General features: G+C 35.5%; 4 protein-coding genes and 1 pseudogene across 5 annotated transcripts in view; 2 read left to right on the top strand and 3 right to left on the bottom strand.

Moving 5' to 3' along the window:
- The first annotated feature begins 537 nt into the window (after nucleotides 1-537).
- LOC123195147 (protein PHOX1-like) lies at nucleotides 538-4,162 on the top strand. Its single transcript, XM_044608773.1, has 3 exons — nucleotides 538-2,982; nucleotides 3,090-3,340; nucleotides 3,795-4,162. The coding sequence occupies exons 1-2, from the start codon at nucleotides 894-896 to the stop codon at nucleotides 3,236-3,238; spliced, it is 2,238 nt and encodes a 745-aa protein (XP_044464708.1). The 5' UTR covers nucleotides 538-893; the 3' UTR covers nucleotides 3,239-3,340; nucleotides 3,795-4,162.
- A 547-nt stretch (nucleotides 4,163-4,709) lies between these two features.
- On the top strand, nucleotides 4,710-8,018 carry LOC123195149 (protein MEMO1-like). 2 transcript variants are annotated; one of them, XM_044608775.1, is made up of 8 exons: nucleotides 4,713-4,900; nucleotides 5,713-5,797; nucleotides 5,933-6,001; nucleotides 6,216-6,328; nucleotides 6,423-6,534; nucleotides 6,623-6,766; nucleotides 7,336-7,510; nucleotides 7,766-8,018. In XM_044608775.1, the coding sequence occupies exons 1-8, from the start codon at nucleotides 4,849-4,851 to the stop codon at nucleotides 7,889-7,891; spliced, it is 876 nt and encodes a 291-aa protein (XP_044464710.1). In that variant the 5' UTR covers nucleotides 4,713-4,848; the 3' UTR covers nucleotides 7,892-8,018. The 2 variants fall into 2 exon arrangements, with proteins under 2 accessions (XP_044464711.1, XP_044464710.1); XM_044608776.1 differs by lacking the exon at nucleotides 5,933-6,001 and having other exon boundaries at nucleotides 4,710-4,900.
- A 664-nt stretch (nucleotides 8,019-8,682) lies between these two features.
- On the bottom strand, nucleotides 8,683-13,012 carry LOC123195148 (annotated as a pseudogene).
- A 2,286-nt stretch (nucleotides 13,013-15,298) lies between these two features.
- Nucleotides 15,299-16,336, bottom strand: LOC123195150 (uncharacterized serine-rich protein C215.13-like). Its single transcript, XM_044608777.1, has one exon. It carries the CDS (start codon nucleotides 16,216-16,218, stop codon nucleotides 15,556-15,558), a length of 663 nt encoding a protein of 220 aa, XP_044464712.1. The 5' UTR covers nucleotides 16,219-16,336; the 3' UTR covers nucleotides 15,299-15,555.
- Nucleotides 16,337-17,390: 1,054 nt separating this feature from the next.
- Nucleotides 17,391-18,459, bottom strand: part of LOC123194233 (heparanase-like protein 3) — a 2,628-nt gene continuing 1,559 nt past the window's right edge. Inside the window, exon 5 of the mRNA XM_044607386.1 lies at nucleotides 17,391-17,485. Coding sequence (XP_044463321.1) covers nucleotides 17,391-17,485 — 95 coding nt within the window. The remainder of the gene's footprint in view (nucleotides 17,486-18,459) is intronic.

The following is an 18,459-nucleotide window of genomic DNA, read 5'->3' as shown; positions in this document are numbered from 1 at the left end:
CGTCCAGATCTAGACGACGCTCGTCATCCAGAATGGACGACGAAGCGTCGTCCAATGTCCATTTTGGATGAATCGTTGTCCAGATCTTTGGACGACGAAGCGTCGTTTAGATCTTTGGACGACGTTTCGTCGTCCAGAGAAGGGACAAGCGTCGTCCAGAGAATGGACGAGCGCTTGTCACTCTCCCTCAAGCCAGGTCGTCGCCGGTGGCTAGAGGGAAAGTAAAAAAAAAATTAGGGATTTGGGGGAGGGGGTGAAAGTCTCTTTTCAAAGTTTAGGGATGGGGGTAAAGTTTAACTTTTAAAATCGGATAGAAAAAATATGATAAAATTATATCACTGGAACGTAAACAGTAAAATGACGATTTTATCTCTCTATTTAATAAAAAATTTAATGGCAATTTAGAGATAGATGAGTGTTTAAGTTTTTCATCTAGTGTGAATATGCTTTTGAGATAGGGTTAAACAATAGGTGAGAAATAGTCCTTTCCCCTATATTATATGAAAGAAAACATGTGGAATATTCCAGGGCAGTGATACCCATGATCGAGGATTACTTAAACACAGGATGGGATCGCCAAGGTTGGAAAATCAAAATTGCCAGCTCTGTCTGCGATAGAAACGCTCCCACCACCCACTTTCTTCCTCAATAAGAATATGAATAAATAAAATAATATTAGCTTCTCACGCGCTTCCATCGATAGTGATGGCGGTTTAGCATATCTCAGGGAAATTTGACTTCAACGAAACCCTAAAGAAATGTCTGTTCTGTTTGTCCTCCTCGTATTCCATTTTCCCCCCTAATCTCTTCGTTTCCTTTAATCAATATAGGGTTTCTGTAATTCAACCGGGTGTTTTACTTTTAAATTAAAATTAAATTTGTAAAAATCAATTATGGGTAAGCCAACTGGGAAGAAGAAGAATCAAGAGACGGGTTCAGTATCCACACCGAAACACGGTGACACCAAGGCTAAGTTAACCAGAACGATGACGGACCGACCCAGCTCAAAAGCTTTTGATGAAGACACGGCGATGTTCATAAGCATGTCACAGGAGCTTAAAGAAGAAGGTAACAACCTCTTTCAAAAACGTGACCATGAAGGCGCCATGTTAAAGTTTGAAAAAGCTCTTAAACTGTTGCCTAAAAATCATATTGATGTTGCTTATTTGAGAAGTAATATGGCTGCTTGTTATATTCAAATGGGATTGGGCGAGTACCCACGTGCAATTAATGAGTGTAATTTGGCTTTAGAGGTTTCACCTAAGTATAGTAAAGCTTTGCTGAAGAGAGCTAAGTGTTATCAGGAATTGAATCGGTTGGATTTTGCATTGAGGGATGTTCATAATGTTTTGAGTATGGAACCTAATAATTTGTCTGCATTAGAGATTTTAGAAAGTGTTAAGAAGAGTATGATTGAGAAGGGGATCGATATTGATGAGAAAGTTAAAGAAATTGGTTTGGATAATAGTGTGGAGATTCAAGGTGCCTCTCGTTTGCGTAGAGTGGTGAAAGAAAAGTTGAAAAAGAAGAAAAAGGGTGGTAAAAATGAGGAGAAGAAAAAGGATAACAAGGCCATCATGGGGGAGAAGGTTAGTGATGTCAGGGGTGAAGAAGTGGCTTGTAAGAATGATGTGAAGGTTCAGGATAAGAAAGTGAGTGATGCTAAGGATAAAAAGATTATTCGTAAAGTTGTAGAGGAAGAGGTTGAGGTGACAAAAGCTGTTAGTAAGGAAGAAAAAGTGATTATTAAGACGGTGAAATTGGTGTTTGGGGATGATATAAGGTGGGCACAGTTGCCAGTGAATTGCAGCATTAGATTGGTGAGGGACATAGTGCAGGATAGGTTTCCAAGCTTGAAGGGTGTTCTTGTGAAATATAAGGATCAGGAGGGTGATTTGGTCACAATTACCACTACTGATGAGCTGAGATATGCTGAACTTTTGAGTGATTCACATGTTTCTCTTAGATTGTATATCTCTGAAGTTAGTCCTGATCAAGAACCTGCTTATGAGTGCATGGGAAACCAGGAAGAGATGCCTGACAGTAAACAGGAACCAATTAATGTTGTTGAGAATGGGGAGGTGGAGACAGTTGTAGAGGATAAAAAAGGTTTGACTTGCATAGAGGATTGGATTATTCAGTTCGCCCGACTGTTTAAAAACCATGTGGGGTTTGATTCTGATGCCTATTTGGATCTTCATGAACTTGGAATGAAGTTATATTCTGAGGCAATGGAGGATGCTGCAACAGATGAAGAATCTCAGGAACTTTTTGAAATTGCTGCTGATAAGTTCCAAGAGATGGCAGCGCTTGCATTGTTCAATTGGGGAAATGTTCACATGTCGAAGGCAAGGAGACGGATCTTTTTCCCAGAAGATGCTACTCGAGAATCCATACTTGTGTTGGCTAACACTGCATATGAGTGGGCCAAAAATGAGTACATTAAGGCAGGAATCAGGTATGAAGAAGCTCTGAAGATCAAACCAGACTTCTATGAAGGACTTCTTGCTCTTGGGCTACAACAGTTTGAGCAAGCAAAGCTTTGCTGGTACCATGCAATTGGGAGCAAGATTAATTTAGAGAGTGGGCCTTCCCAGGAGGTCCTGGAGCTTTATAACAAGGCTGAGGACAGCATGGAGAAGGGCATGCTGATGTGGGAGGAGATGGAGGAGCAGCGTCTGAATGGTCTATCCAAATTTGACAAATATAAAGATGAGTTGCAGAAATTGGGGTTGGATGGATTGCTTAAAGATGCATCTCCAGAAGAAGCTGCAGAGCTGGCTACAAATATGAGTTCACAGATATATCTATTGTGGGGTACCTTATTGTATGAGCGATCTGTTGTTGAGTATAGGATAGAGCTTCCAACTTGGGAAGAATGTTTGGAGGTTGCGGTTGAAAAGTTTGAACTTGCTGGAGCTTCTCCAACAGATGTAGCTGTCATGATAAAGAACCATTGCTCTAATCAAGATGCACTGGAAGGTAAACAAAATACTTTTACATTCATGTTACTTATTCGAATTGTTTTCATCTTCAACTTTTGAAAGCTCCGTAAGTTGAAACATCTAACCACTGTCCGAATTTTTCAGGTTTAGGCTTCAAAATAGATGAGATAGTGCAGGCATGGAATGAGATGTATGATGCTAAGAGGTGGCAGATTGGTGTTCCATCTTTCCGACTAGAGCCACTGTTTCGTCGACGGGCTCCTAGACTTCATTATATGTTGGAAAATATGTGAAACTTTTGGCTTTTGGTTGGCTATTCTTTTAAGGGCATTAAATAAATGCTGCTATTTTTTTCGTTCATTTTTCAAGAGCTACATTGTTTGAATCTTATATAGGTAAGACTATGTCTATCATTACTCTTGTTGAATGATAGGATTTCTCCATTACCTTGTCTTTTTTAACTTTTTGACAGTTGTCTTACCAATGGTGATGAGGCATTATGGCTGATGTAACATCAAACAGTAACATACTACTATATGTTAGGTTTATATGAAGCATATATTAAAATTTCTGAAAGCTCATCCATAACAAAAGGCATGTTTCCGTCGACTATGGAATTACTGGATTGGGGTTTTTGATAACAATTAGTTTGTAGTTCACATGTTTCTCAGTAGTGATTTTACAGAGCTGTGTGAACAAATTTGACTCTAGGTTAGAGTTTCTGTGATATTTATACAAGTAGTCTGTGCTAAAGGAACTGCTCACTTGTTTGTTCCCTTTTGGTTGAACATATAAGTTACATGTTGATTGAATTGAGTGTAACCCTTTGGTCTTTGCTCTTGATTTCAGGTGTTTATTTTTCTTCAAGACAATCTATGTCAAGCTCGATGTTTTGGGAGCAGCGAGCCAAGTGTCAGTTTTATAGAAATGAGTTTGTGACTGGCTGTAAGGCCGTTCATGTCAATTTTATTCTATCCCCAATATTTTTTTGGGGGGAGGGAATTCATTTACAGTGTAATTGGTTGGTTTTTCATAGTTTTTGAGTATTGATGTAGAATATATATGATTTGAATTGTTTGAGAAGTTGAGATGGTGGGTATAAGATTTGATTGGTCCATAATTTATTTTAGATTGTAACAATTTTTGGGTGTTGTATGGCAGTGTAATTGTTTCATGGATTCATTTTGATGGGAAATTTTGAACAGTTTGATATTGAATTCAGTTGCATACTCAGAAATAAAGCTGGTGGCCATTTATGTATTGTGTTTTACGCCGGCAGGTCAGAGGACTTGGGCTGGAAGGAAGACAATTATGGCTTCATCAATTTCAACTTAACCTTGAAGGCTATGTATGATATTAGCCGGCTGTGTAACTTTTTCATATTCAATTGATGGCATACCTATCTTTCAATGTTTTTATACCGGACCGGGCTAGGCGAATTGGTGACATGTTTTTATACTCTGAAATAATTTTAATTTTTGCATGTTTTAAAATTGTAATATTCAAATTAGAAACCAATTTGTTTACACAAAATTAAAATATATAGATATTAAAAGTTTTTGTTTAGTCCAATAAGGATAAAATTCGAACTAAGCAAAACTCAAAAAAGGTAACCCAATCAAGCCACCTCCATATTCATGCACAAAGAGAAGTGAAATTGATGAACAATGGTTGCAACGTGGCAGATGCAGAGGTCATATGCACGAATAGTAATGTATGTGAGATGCAGGATATCCCTATCACCATATTGACGGCTTGGAGGAGGTTGGAAGCAGAATCTAAAAAGTGCCTATTCGTTGTATTATTTATAGAGAAGAAGAGCGGAGAAAAAGCAAAAGCACATTCTTGAGTAATCTCAATCTTCTCCTTCTTCAAAATTAGGGTTCGGTTTGTTTTGATCGGAATGGAGAAAGTTAGAAGAGCATCGCATGCAGGCTCATGGTATACCGATAATTGTAAGTCTTCAAGTCATACACTCACTTCAATTTCGAACTAGATTCTCTACTTAAAGCCTGTCGTTCTGATTTCTTAGTTAAGGATTTCAGTTGACGATGAACACTTTTGTGATTGTTCTGGAAATTGAGGAACAGAAACTATTAAATGAAAAATATACTATGATTACTAACTTATACATATGTTAATACCTGATTTGAGTGATTTTGAATTGAATGAAGAACTAAACATATTTTTTTACATATATAGTTTTATAATTAAAAGAATTACTGTGTAACTTTATTTTACGAGGAAAATAAGTAGTTAAAGTTACCTGTGATGGAAAAATGATTTTTTTTCCTGGTATAACAGAAGGTAAAACAGACAATTGATGTTGGCATGTTGTGGAAGAAGTTTTTACTGTTGTTGAATAGTTTGGGATGGAGGTAAAAGTTAAAACAACGGAAGAAAATGAAATCTTTCTGTTTAATATCACAAACAATGTTTCATTTGCAATTAATTTTATTAGCTGTGCACTGCTACGACAGCATTGGTTCACACTTTACTCAATTGCATCATACTTGACACTGACTTGTTTTGTTGGTGAAAAGAATACTTTGGTAATGTAATTCTCTACTTTGACTTAATTTTTTTGTCCTAAAGATTAGGAATAGATTAAGGCTGTGTTTTGAAGCATAGATTTAGAATTGTAAATCATCTTCTTGAAGAAAATCAGAGACTTGCATCTCCAATCCTCTCAGGTTCATTTGCAAAATGCTGATTCAATGTTAGCAATCAATGTAATTTTTATTATTCTTTTCTGTCTCTTTTTCAGCTAAAAGATTAGGAGAAGAGCTTGATGGTTGGCTTAGGGAAGCTGGGCTGCCCAAATCTTCAGATGTAAGAGCCGTGATTGCTCCGTAAGTTGATATGGACTTTTATTCTGTTTTCTCTTAAAGCATCAAAGTAATTAAATGTAGTGCAGCAGGATTATCTTGTTTATCTCTCTCTCTTTTTTTTTTTTTTTTTTTTTGGGTGTTGAATTCGGAGTGTAGACATGCAGGTTACTCATATTCAGGTCGTGCTGCTGCCTATGCATTTGGAAACATAGACCCAACTAACATGTGCGTATTTTTCTTGTTAATCTTCTACTCACACTTTGTTTACTAAACATAGGTTCTAACAAACCGTCATCTGGTACATGCTTGCAGTTCTAACGTGAGATGAACATGCTCTAGTATAGTACTTGTCTGTCAGTTGACCAATTCTTTACAAAATTGTCTATTTAGTTTAGCTGCCGGGTTTTGTGCTAATATGTGCAAATATTTACAATTTCAGTTCCCAGGTATTTCTTCTTGGACCATCTCATCACTATTACACATCAAAGTGTGCTCTTTCTACAGCCACGGTTTACAGGACTCCTTTAGGTGACCTACCTATTGATTTGCAAGGTATCATCATTTTTATTCCTACCTATCTAACATCTGCATGTCCTAATTAGTCTTTTTTAGACAATATTGACAGACATTTATTTTTGAATCTCAGTCAATGAGGAGCTAAAAGCTACAGGGAAGTTTGAATTGATGGATATTCGTGTTGATGAAGCTGAACATAGCATGGAAATGCACTTGCCATATCTTGCAAAACTATTTGAGGGGTAATTAATGTGTTATTGTTAATTTCTGTTGACATTCCTTTTTAGTTTTTTGCCCCTTCTGTGGATGACTTTGTTAATACGAACGTAGGTACCCAGTAAAAGTTGTGCCCATTCTTGTTGGTGCTCTGAATGTTGAAAATGAAGCAATGTATGGAAGGTTGTTAGCCAAATATGTGGATGATCCAAGTAATTTCTTCTCCATATCCTCAGATTTTTGTCACTGGGGTTCCCGGTATGTTCCATTCACAAATCTGCTATAACATTAATTCTTTGTTGTTAAATTGACATTTAAATTATTTTCTTTACCTTCCTAGATATCTGTATTATATACCTATGTATCTTAGTGGGAGGTTATTTTACTCTTTTAGATCTCACCTTCAGATTCACCTTGTGCCCACATGTAAAATTGATATAAACATGTAGATTGGGATCAAGTTTTCTTGTAATCAGAACTGTTCTGTAGTCCTATTACCAGTACATGACACAGACCATTTCTTACATTTAATGTTGCATTGCTCTATTAAATGTTAACCTTTTTAAAATTACATGGGAGCTACTGTTTCAAAAGAAGAAAAATACTTGGTTAACAAGAGTCCTCTGTACTCTATGAATCTTAGCATTTTCTTTTGTTTAGCAACCAACAAAAGAGCGAGTGATCTTATATATTTGAAGAATCCATAATCTTTGGATGGATATATAACATGAGGTTTATGCAAATTGGTTATTCACACAATGTATCCATGGAGTGTTTAGTCAAAACTTGATTCTTTCACAGAATCTAGTTTATGCCCTTGGTTTTAGGTTCAACTATATGCACTATGACAAGAAATATGGGGCCATACACAAATCTATCGAGGCATTGGACAAAATGGGCATGGATATAATAGAAACAGGAGATCCAGATGCATTCAAACAGTATTTATTGGAGTATGACAGCACAATTTGTGGACGCCATCCAATTAGTGTCTTTCTCCACGTAAGTGCCTTAACTTCTCTTGGAATTTACAAGAAGGTCTTGTCATAGAATCTTTTTGGCCTTCAGCCAAATATCCAACTCCTTTAGAAAAGATTCTCTTTTGTATCTATGCTTCATTCGTAGTTGTAAATTGTTGTGGGGAAAATTAAACCTTGCTTAGTAGTGTATGGATTAGTTCTATTTGAGATATTTCATAATCACCAAGATCAATTGATTTTCCCAACTTTTTACTAAATTTTCATTCAATGTTTTCAGATGTTAAGGCACTGCTCAACAAAGATAAAAATCAAATTCCTTCGATACGAGCAATCAAGCCAATGCAAAAGTACGAGAGACAGCAGTGTAAGTTATGCATCTGCTGCAGCGAGGGTAGATGCTTGAAGCTGAAGCTGTATGAAACCATGTGGATTTACTTGTACGGTAACATTAAGCAAATTAATGTCCTTTGAATTGAGTGTCTAATTTACTCTTTGCATTTGCATTAATAACATTGCAGATTCCCTGTTTATATATTGATACTGATAATTGAACTTAGGATCTTCCTTTTCAGCTTTGTGAGGGTTATTTTATGAATAATACTATATATATAAACATTTTTTTAATTAACTTATTTAGACAATTTAGAATTTGAAAAAAAAAAATAATAATCATTTCACCTAATAATATGGTAGTTGGGACAAATTAGCTAGTAATTTTTCTACATATACTTAGAATTGAATCCATTATAAATTGTTTTCAAATCGAGTTTAAACTTCAGATCATTAATCTCAAATCGATCTTGAACTATTTTTTTTTTCAAATTTGAATCAGTATCAAGTTGGTCTTGTTAACTAGAAGGGAATTTAAAAAAGGTGGAGCAACCAAACTTTTCAAAGACATCACCTAGATTTTTTGTTAACAGATGTTTACATGTATTGAAGGTTATGGTGCAGATAGCAAAAGCATTTATAGAATATAATAAAATTATATTTAATAATAATACGTATTAATTTTTGTATTAATACCGATGTGAATTTTACTTTATAATTTAAATTGGGGTTTTTAGAAAAATGTAGATTTAAGCAAAGTTTGGACATAGATTTCAAAGATTTATAAAGTAAAATTTAATTATATAATAATTCGTTTTCACAACACATTAATATTTGTTGTTTATACATATAATTTTACTGTACGCACGCAGAACATATGGATTAACATAGCAATCGTCCAAGGTAGCAGTTATTTGCACGGTTTACACAGCAAAATAAAAATCCCATGATTCCGATCTCAACAAATTGAGCAATATCCTTTTTACGGTTTGTGAAAAACTCTAACAAACTCTTCTGCGCATTTCCATCACAATTTGTGTCGAGCACATGGAAAATGATCTCCATCACATTGTCGGACCTGATATCAGCACAAGACCACTCAGTCAAAATAACCTGAAACTACTGGTATATGAAATTAAGTATTACTATATGCGTTTATAATGAATATTAATAATAATAATATATTATTATATAATTAAATATTAATTTATTATTAATTTAAAATTATCTAATAACATAGTGATATATTATTATTATTAGTATCCAAACGCACAGAGTTTTATTATCTGAAATTTCAAACAGATTCTTTAATTGTAATATTGCTACAGAGCGGTCACTATACACGGGATCTCTGAAATATTTATAATAATTTTATGGCCAAAGGACTATTTCCCATCCAAGGTATGTTTTTTTTGTAAATTCTTGCTCATTAACTTTGGAAAACTCATTTATTTATGCATGAGTTGTTAAAAAAAACGTCTGGTTGACGGATTCAAGGGTAAAATTGTCATTTTATCTGTAATATTAAAAATAAACTTAAATTTAATCCCTTAAACCCTAAAAACTAACACTTTCCCCCCAACCCGAGTTTTTAAAAACTACATTCCCCCCCCCCCTGAATTCTCAAACTTTTGGATTGAATTTTCCAGCAACTACCGACGATCTCCAGGCGACATCTCTTCCTCCTCGGCATCTTCTCTTTCCGACTGTGCGACGTCTTCCCCTCCTAGGCTTCGTCGTAGACAAAGACGCGTCGTTTTCGTCAACGACGACGCCTAGGAGCGTTGGAAGTGTACAACCAGAAGAAGGGGTCGTCGGAGAGGGAGAGTAGGTGCTTGGAGATCGTTCGTCGTCGTCGGAAAATTTGGATCTAAAGTTTGGAAACCCTAAGGGGAAAAATGCAGTTTTTAAAAACTTGGGTTAAGGGGAAAGTGTTAGTTTTTAGGGTTTGGGGGGGGGGGGGGGGGGAGGGGAATAATATGACCAACGGACTCAATTAAGTTTAACAGCTCATTGGTGGGTAAATAGTATTTTCAAAATTAATAGGAAAAACTTTGAGAATTCAACATAGTTTGGGTGGAAAATAGTCGTTTGGCCTAATTTTATTCGTTTCTTAAATTTTTTAAAACAATTAGGAACTCAGAAAGAGAAACAAAGTAATAAGTAGTGATCTAACTAGTGTCTTGCATGGGATGCAGCTCGTTGGAAGTCCTTCTGTGACAAGAGGCCATTTACTTCCCGGTAACTAGAGAGGGCCAAAGAAAAAGGCTGCAACTTTCTCCTTGGCTCTGCTAAAATTTTGAACTCATCAAATGTAATGCGTCTTTCTCTAAGATGACGCTCGCTCTTTAATCCGTCAACAGGATTAAGCAAATTGTTTATGTTGCCCATATCCGCCGAAGCAACCATAGACAATGCAAAGTCCTCAGCTGATATGGTTCCTCGTTATTTATAATCATAATGAGCAAATTCCAATACCAGCATCTACAATATAGAATGAATTATTCTTTGAACTACAACACAAAAATCAGTCGCAATTTGATAGATAAATATAACATTAAATTTTGAGGTTCGGTACGGCAGATGGTTAAAAAAATTTTAAAAAGTATCATAATTTGGACAAGTTCCACAACAAGAAAGAAAGAAGAGGGAACAAAGCTTACTTCATAATGCAAATCTCTCATAAATTCAACAAATTTATCATGTTTAAGACGTCCATCTCCATTTTTACCCCAAAAAAAAAGTTCTATCAAACCTCCATTTTCCACAGAACATTAACCTTTAGCCCAATACAAAGTCCTTCCCTGTGGAGAGCCATTTGTCTGTTATGTGCTCGCATCAAAGCCATTACTTTCTTAAATTCTTCCTTATTAATCTCCCTGCATATTAATGATAACAAAAAAGGGAATAAACACAAAAAAGGGAAAAGGCAGTAAGCTAGAGAGTGCATTAATGATTATTAAACTACAGCTATCCCAAAGTGGTTATGCATTTTGCAGTAATACCAGCAGTTCAAGAAAGAATGTATTTCAATTCCTAAATGCATCATATGAGTGGAGTGAATATAGTTATTTCATTTACAATGGATGGTGACACATATATTCATGCATCTACAGGTACAACAAGATGATTTCCTAAGTTTCAAAAACAAAACTGGTAGTTGCATTCATTCATCCACTCTGGCTGTAACAAATAACAGGAATCAAAGAAAAATATTCAAGAGAAGAGAATAGCAAAGGAGGAGAAAATCAATGAAAATATGAATACTGATAGGCCATAAACAGTACTTTACAGATGGAGTAAAGAATCAAAAAAGAATTTTCCATTCTACCAAGTCAATGGAGAAAATACAATTAAGGCCTTGTCACCTTATCGATAACAAGTTAAAGCCTGCTCTTTTATATGATATGACATATGAATCTACAAAATAAATCAGCAAATGTATATTAAAGAAATATGGAGATTAATTTCTGATGGTAGATTTTTGTGGAAACAAACACATTGTTGTCAATGTCAAACATCTTGAAGGCCACAGAAAAGCTTGATTCTGGTATGCTAAGTAGTGTTACACAAAAGATGTACCTGTTCCAAGAATATAAAACAAAATTAAAACTCAAAAAGGAGACTTATACAGAAGGGATCTCAATATTTGCTCCACAACATGATCTACTAAAGTGGCAACTTACTCTTTGAATGATGTAAGTCCATCATTATTCAAATCAATAAGCATGAAAAATTTTGAAGGAGCACAACGTAAATCCCCTGGACTCCTTTCCCCTTGTAAATATCCATCTCTGATAATGTTTGATTCAGATGAAGGAAAAACAGTAACAACTGCCCTCATTAAATCTGCTGGTGTCATAAGTAATTCTCCTTCCACTGATCATACTGCAAAGAGCTCAAAGACCTTCGGTCAATGATTACACAGTGTCTCCATTAGTCAGCCGAATTTCTAAATGAAAAATCAACACCAACATCCTAAACCTCTAGTGTTTCATAACCAAGTCTACCACACACACAAAAAAAAAAAAAAAATGAGCATAGATTTAACATGTATCTCATAATAAAAGAAGCAAGACACTGAACTCTGCCTGCCTCACGCTCTAAAACCAATCTCACAATCCACAATCATATAATTTACCTGAAGAACAATCATCATAGTAATGAAAACCCACACCCAAAAAATAAATAAATAAATAAAGCACAAAGACTACACTTATGAACCAACAGTATATAGATATAACCAGAACAACCGGTAACAACAATGGCAGTTCAAGCCAATTTGTATATTTCATTCATAAGTGTAGCACTACTCCCTTCGTTTTTTCTTTTGTTTAAAGTTTCCATTGATTCAAGCAAACACATCGAATACTATCAACAAAAACTTTAAATCGCCATGTGAAGTCAGAACTTGAGGAGTTTCATAAACACTAAAATGAAATTACCTTCCCTGGAGGACTTCGCAGCCTCATTCGCTTTTCATAATTGAAGAAAACCTTTCGCCTGTATGCCTCTGCAATCAAATCATCCAAAATAATCAACACTTAATATATACAATTTTCATTTCTTTAATTTTTTTTACATTATTAATTAATTATGATCACCTCCGAAGAGAAAGGCAGAGCTCTAATCAGGAAGTGGAAGTTTGCGAGATAAGGAACTACTGAGAGAACCGAGATCATGATCCTCCGTGGATTCATCTTTCATCGTTGACGTTGAACAGTCAGAGAAAGTCAATAACTGCTTCGTAAATTCTGAATTACAAGCGTAAGACCAGTTCCCAGGCTAGAGCCAATTGTGATACCGGCTAACCATCTCATCCGAGAACCATGATCTTTGTCACTGTTTACGGCTTTGATTAGAGGCAGTGAAGAGGATGGATATTGTGGCGGGACGGACAAGTAGCGTATTTGGAGACGTTGGATTAGAGACAGTTACGTGAGGGACGTTGCAGATCTTCCGAGAAAAATCATGATGAGATTCAATGGAGATTGGAAGTGCGGAGAAACGAAAACGTTCTGTTCTTGAATTGCTGTTTAGTTTCAGTCAGGAAACGGCGGCGTATCTTCTCTTTTTAGCTTTATCATGCTCATACCAACCGTCCTTTGCATGAAGTATGCTACACCAATAGATTCCAAACGGAAAAAAAAAAAAAGAAGAGGGGCCAAAGGACTATTTCCTATTCACGATTCCAAAATTACATTTAAAAAATTTTAAAAATCTAAAATCTTACTCATTAATCAATTAAAATAACAAATTTTTATTATACACGAAATAAAACTATCATTTTATTAATAATATTAAAAAAATATAAAAATTATTATATTTTTCTTTTCTAAATAGTAAAAACTAATAATTTACTCCCCCTCCAAATTTTTATCTTTAAAAACGCTCCCATCACCACTTGGAATTTTTTTCTTGAAACAGTAACAACTACGTTATCCAACCGACAAATTTGGGTTAACCTCAAGGCTCAACTTCCATCCTTATCTCTTGAGAGTACCACTGCCACATATTCATCAAATTATACAAGCTTGGTCCACGACTCACATGCCCACATGCAATCCTAAATAATGACATTTTATTGTCCAATGCTATGTCAAGCTTGCTCGCAAACTCGTCTGTCCCTTTGTTGAATTCCATAACCACAAAAAGCAAGTTTGAAATACAAAACAAGAAATATGTCGGCACCACTGGTAAACTTGTCTTAGAAGCTTTCGATGAGACACACTCACATTTGAACGTTACAACATTCTCATAGGCCATATGTTATGGTGAGTCGAATCAAATCAGCATTATTCCTTCTTACTGAAACATTTTGGATTATAGTTTACACCATAATTATTAATATTTTATAATATATTTATATTATATTATACAAATAAAAAACTATATATATCTCAATAACTTTACTATATCATACGAACTAAAATAAGACTTTATTATCGGATTTACATGTCTTTTATCTATGAGAATTTGTTTCATGGGCCACCGTCATTGTGATGTAGTGGTTGTAAAGACCTTTTTCACAAGCCTACTAGAGTTTTTGTTTTTATTTTTATTTTTTCTGTTTTAAAACTCATATAACAAGCTATTAGTTTGATTCATCATTACAATAAATTGATGAAACTTTTATGTTTTGATTCGTATCCACTCCATATCTCATTTTATTAATATAAAATGAAATTTGAAAAGGGAAAAAAAAAAAAGTAAGAAAATGATTCTTTGAAAATTGAAGATAAAGGAATAAATAATACAAGTTAGCTTGGAAGTTAAACCTACCGAGTGGAGGAAAGAAAATAAATGCCAGGGATGAAAGAAGAATCTACAAAAACGTGGCTTGCACTCCGTGGGGCATATTGCCGATACAATATCTTGGAGTTATTGAAAGGGGTGGATTTGAATTGGGCTGGCTACATTCAAATCGATTTTTGGACCAAACAAATTAAATTAAAATTAAAATTTTAAGTTAGTTGAAGTTTGATGGCTCAATGACTCCTAAGCAAGAATTCTTTTTTCTATAACTTTCATTTTAAACTCAAATTCAAATTGAATATTTCACAAGTCACCATGATCGGGTATAAAAATAATCAAAGCTTGTGATAACCAAATCAATAGTAAAATGCCATTCTCTTTGAGAGTGAGGTTTATTTCGGCATTCTTCACTGTGCATTCATCCGCTCAAACACTTCATGTGAACCCCACATAACATGCTATCCTTTTCATGTTGGTTGCAACTTTTGAATCACGTAAAATCTTCCGATTTAAGTCTTTCAACCGCTTGCATAATTTTCCTATATGTCTAAACTCTAAATTCGCATTCGGTCAAACAGTAGATTTCCCAGCTTACGCTCTTCAATCTTGAAGTAACATTATTTTGGAAATATTTATTTCTACTCTATAGAGCCAGCTAGCTCTGGCTGGCTCGTCCCTTGTATCGAATTCCTTGAAATAGTCCTAAAGTGGGTCCTCATTGTTTTTCTGTCCAGTTCGAAATCCAGTTGTGCTTGACGCGGGGAGCCTGGTGGCAATATAACTATGTATTTTATTTCAAGTCCTTAAAAGAATTTTTCCAAAGTCCAAATTTTCTAGGTCCGAATTCAACGCCACGATACTTCTCCACCCGCCACAGCTAACCGATTAAAATAAGAAAATAAAATAAATAAATGTTAATTATAAAAGAAAAATAATGGAATAAAAAATGTACCTAGCACCGAGGACGAAGCAAGCAACACGGTGAAGGATAACGGCGAAACCAACTGCACGAGTAACGTTCCAGGTAAAAAGAAACGGCGGCCGACACCGTCAACGTTGAACAGCACGGTTAACGGATACCCGGACGGACACTGCAAACATAAACGACGTATGGAACGTCACAAAAGCAATATTCTCGGCATGTTTGGGTTGGAATTAATTATAATTTTCAAATTAATTTTAAGATTAGCGTATTAATTATGAGTTTAATTTTTTGCTGGTAAAATTTAATGTCCGAATATCTCCTTCCATAGCAAATGAGTATATACAATGGGTCAATCTATGTGTCCCGACAAAAATCTAGGGATTCAATCTCGCAGCATACGCAAACTCCGCCTGATTGACTCAGTCCCGGAGAACTTCCTCACTCGAATTGACTCAGCCACCGCTTCGAATCATCCGTCAGCTCCACACCACGTTAATTTGAATTGACAGAATTGGAGATGAAAGATATCAAAATCGAGAAACAACCTGTGATGAGACTCAAAGGTTGTCAGCTTTGGACATGATCGAAAGTCGACTAGGCCTTGGCTGGAACCCCTCACGTCTCTTCTGATGATGCGAAGAAGGACGAATCAAATCTCTCAACGATCTCCTCATCAACTCTCCTTCGACACCACCGATCCTCACCAGCGAGTTTGTCATAGCCGATCTTCTCATATTCAAACGATTAGGGGCATAGGACATAGATCCGTTACTTTGACCGTGATGGTTGACGCCAGTGTTTTTATGCAGACTACAGCGGAACGAGCCAGGGTGAGTCGTAGGTGAACACATACAAGTTCTTTTCTGAAAGGAGATCGGATTATTTTTCTGCGCAACAGAAATCGATCTGTTAGGAGAAATAGATCTTTCAATCGAGAAACGAACAGCTGACGAAGAAAGTGAAGCATTCGTATTGAGATTGACACGTGTAGGAGAGGCAGATCTGTGATGACTGTGATGGTGGTGGTGGTGGTCGTCGTCGTCGTCATGACGAAAGAAAGTCGACGAATGAGAAGAAAAGCTCGAACTCGTTGAAGAAGCAAAAGACGAAGACGATGATGAAAGGTAAGAGTTCGCAGTTTGCGATGTACAGAATCTACCGGAAGGCGACAGTGATCGCAGAACTGGACCGCTTGATCTTCTAGTTGATGAGGTAGGCATTTTTGAAATATTTCCTTTTGCCGAAAAATAAATTAGAAAAAGAGAGGAGAGAGAGAGAGAGAGAGAAGACTTTAGGTTTTTTTTTTCTCCCGAAAGGCCCCTGGGGCTATCTAGTTTGGCAAACCTAGCGAGTCTCGAAAGCTGAATTTATAGAATCGAAAGAGAAGGGCAGATGGTAATTAACATGAAGAAAGGAGGGTGATGTGCCATAAGTTAACTATGGTTAGTATATAACTATGGTTCGGGGTTGACAGTTTGCCGGTTACTGATTGTGATCCTATCCAACGGCTGGTATGGTGTGGACTGCACAAAGCGACAAAGAAGGAGCCGTTTTGTTTAAGAACTTTCCTTGGCAAGTGGCCACGTGTAAAAGTTTGGGGAAATGGTCATCACTGAGCAAAGTACTAGAATGTGCCAATTAAAGGCAAGCATTTACGACATGCCACTGTTTAGACTTTTCGTCTGACTTAAATATCCCTGGTATTTGAATATTATGACCATAGTGTCTTCGATATTTCTAACGAATAAATATTAATAAAGGGTAAAAAATGCAAAATTTTGAAAATAATATTGCAGCGTAAGAATGGAGCTAACTTGTTCATATTAATGTTTAGTTTAGATTAATTCAAATGGTCCAATAATCTCGGCACCGTTTTTGGTCAATTGTTCACAGCGTTACCCGTCCCTAAATCAGAAACCAGACTAGATTGGGGAATTTGCCAAATAGATTACATTTCAATTGACTATTCATAATTTGAATTGAATACAATTGTAATGTAAAAAATGTTGTGTGTCAAAATATATCAAACCGATTATATTATATTATAGTGCATCATATTAGTTCTATCATAAAATGGATAATTATCAGTTTGGTGTTTTCAATTGAATTCCTTTTCTCCTTTAATATAAAACCATACAGATAGAATTATTAACACTGTCAAATAGAGTGAGCTTCACTACTCGTTTGTTTAGAGTCAAAATGTATCAACGGTGGACGGTTTTCTTGGAAATTTTGCAGTGGTAGAATAATTTTTATTAATTATTTGTTAATAATGCCTATTTGTCTCAGTTTCGGTTGTCACTTCCTTTGTTAATATGCCAATTGGGAATACTGGACTGGACGTGAATAAATTTCTAGTTTTAATTATGTCAGGCTTGACTTGGTCAAGTGTCTAATCCAAAGTTCTCTCGATCCAGCCATAACCATTGTAATGGTTATGCGGTCGGCTGGTATCTTGCCAAAGCAATAAACAAGTTCCGACCATTGCTAACAAAAAATCACAAAATCATATTGAAATCAACATATTCTTTGAGCCGTTATTGGATGTGGTTTATTCAATTAAATCACTGTTTAAATAGTTTAGCAACTAAAATTATTGAACCATTGTCCATGGATGGAGCTAGGCTCTAAATCCCAATTGAATCTTTTGACCTGGTCAATCTAATCCGAATTTCAAATTATCAATTTTTTATTACAAAGGAATTAATTTAACACATATCGTCAACCTAGTATTAGTGATAAGGTTGAATTTATTGGTAGGATCGGTTTATATTTCAATTAGGCCGCTAAGCATCAATGATAAGGCCAAGGGCCAAGATAATTTTCATTTGAATAATACAAGCTTTTGGAGAACCCAAGGTTAATAGATAATTAATTTTGCGACATTAAACCAGTAAAGAAAGTGATGCCAGCTTCATAATATAAAGAATTACCGAAGAGGGTCATAATTGAACATCATTGGACTTTGGAGGATAAGAGATTCTGCATTAGCTCCTCAAGTTTAAATATCTAATAAATCAAATTTAAGTTAATATTTAGGTTCTTTTCATAATAGATCTATTTTTAAAATCACCCAACTTTAATAGCCCAAATTCCTTTCTTAAATTGTGCTCTGCACCGACATACACTTCACAGGCCACAAAATGATCAAATATGAAAGACAGTTGCAGAGATGTGTAAAACTGTAAATGAAGCCTAATATGAAAAGATGCTTCAAGCACAAGTGCAGAACTTGCTAAATTGTGTCTCTTTTTAAGAACTGCAAAGCTTCATTAAAAAATATCGGAAAAATTGGAAAGTCTGTTATGCAAATATATGCTCATGCATCAGAGAAAACAATTACATTACTTGCAAAACTAAACTGCTTGGAATGATAATAGTTTCAAATTAGGCCACAATGACATAAAAAACTAAAGTTTAGTTATTCTTAAGTATCTTTCCTGTCCTCAAGGATTTTGTTC

Source organism: Mangifera indica, chromosome 13 (genome assembly GCF_011075055.1).
Source record: "Mangifera indica cultivar Alphonso chromosome 13, CATAS_Mindica_2.1, whole genome shotgun sequence".
NCBI lineage: Eukaryota > Viridiplantae > Streptophyta > Magnoliopsida > Sapindales > Anacardiaceae > Mangifera > Mangifera indica.
This window is presented reverse-complemented; position numbering and strand designations above follow the sequence as displayed.